We start from the raw sequence: 1,272 nt of genomic DNA on the forward strand, positions 1-1,272 counted from the left end.
TGCATCTCAGCCACCCAACAGCTAGCTCATAAGTATTGAGTTCTCTTGAAATTTTTGTTATCCTTGAGAATGGATGGTAAGGTCTCAAATTTTAGAAATAGCCATCTCTTTTTTCCAAAGTTAATGTGGGAAAAGGTTAGCAATATTACTCACCATTTTTGAAGAGCCAACAATCGGTTCATCAGTTTTCTCTACTGTTACTCTAGTCTGTTTGTTCATGTTCATTCTATTATTTATTTCCCTCCCACCACTAGCTTGGGGGAGCTTTTAGGGAGGCAAGAACCTTATTATATAACCCAGACATGCCTCAAACTCACAATCCTCCTGCATCAGCCTCCTAGGGTTCTAGTTTACATCACCTCCTTCACCTGCTTCATTGTAGGTTTTAAAGACTTAATAGAGTAATCAATAACTTTTGGCAAAATATGAGAGAGAGAGAGAGAGAGAGAGAGAGAGAGAGAGAGAGAGAGAGAAAGCAAAATAAATGTTAGTTGCAATTATTCCTACCACTCGTGTTGGCTGTGAAGTCAGGTAGCCAGGTCTGTCTCTGATCAACCATACAGATTCAAGTACTTTTTACAAACCACTTTAAGCCTCAGTTTTTTCATCCTTTAAATGGAAATAATTTCATCTCATGCTAAGAATTCCCGGGCACACCACTGGAAAACATTTTACTTCATTCCTTCTTGTCTTTCCTTCCCTGACAGCTGACCCAACACAAGGGAGTTCTGGCCTCTCGGGAGGTGCAATTGCCGGCATCGTCGTTGGATCTGTCGCTGGGGTGACTCTGATAGCAGCCCTGGCATACTTTTTTTATTTCAGGAAGACTGGCGGGTAGGACAGTTTTTCCTCTTTTGTGTTCTCCAGCTCTTATTGTTATGCTTGGGAGTTGGGCAAAAACTTCTCTTCCTCTGCCTCTGAGCTGGATATCTTTGCCTCTCTCCTAACTCTCTGCTTCTCAGCACTGACCCTGTGGGTTCAGCCTCCCTGTCTTCCTGCTCCCTGTACTCTTGTTTCATGGAGTCCATTCCCACATAGATAGAGAACAGATTGAATTATACCGTTATTCTTCAGACAGGAAGTCAAGGTCCAAGAAGAAAGGAAAGTGAGGGAATCCAAGAAGCAGCAGGAAGATACAGGTGGCATGTCCCTCTGACTGCAGCAGCAGCGGGGCTGGGGGGCAGGTTATAGGGAGAAGAGACCCTAAGATGAATTAACAGAAGCATTGAAGTCCTCTTGGTAAAAAAAAAAAAAAAAAAAAAAAAAAAAAAA

General features: G+C 42.5%; 1 protein-coding gene across 1 annotated transcript in view; it reads left to right on the forward strand.

The window, feature by feature from the left end:
• LOC126491462 (carcinoembryonic antigen-related cell adhesion molecule 1-like) overlaps positions 1-1,249 on the forward strand; it is a 15,402-nt gene extending 14,153 nt beyond the window's left edge. Inside the window, exon 4 of the mRNA XM_050127147.1 lies at positions 630-1,249. Within this exon, the coding sequence (XP_049983104.1) occupies positions 630-838 (209 nt within the window). The 3' untranslated portion in view covers positions 839-1,249. The remainder of the gene's footprint in view (positions 1-629) is intronic.
• Positions 1,250-1,272: the final 23 nt, after the last annotated feature.

Source organism: Alexandromys fortis, unplaced genomic scaffold (genome assembly GCF_014885135.2).
Source record: "Alexandromys fortis isolate MF-2015 unplaced genomic scaffold, M_Fortis_MF-2015_v1.1 scaffold_262, whole genome shotgun sequence".
NCBI classification, from domain to species: Eukaryota; Metazoa; Chordata; class Mammalia; order Rodentia; family Cricetidae; genus Alexandromys; species Alexandromys fortis.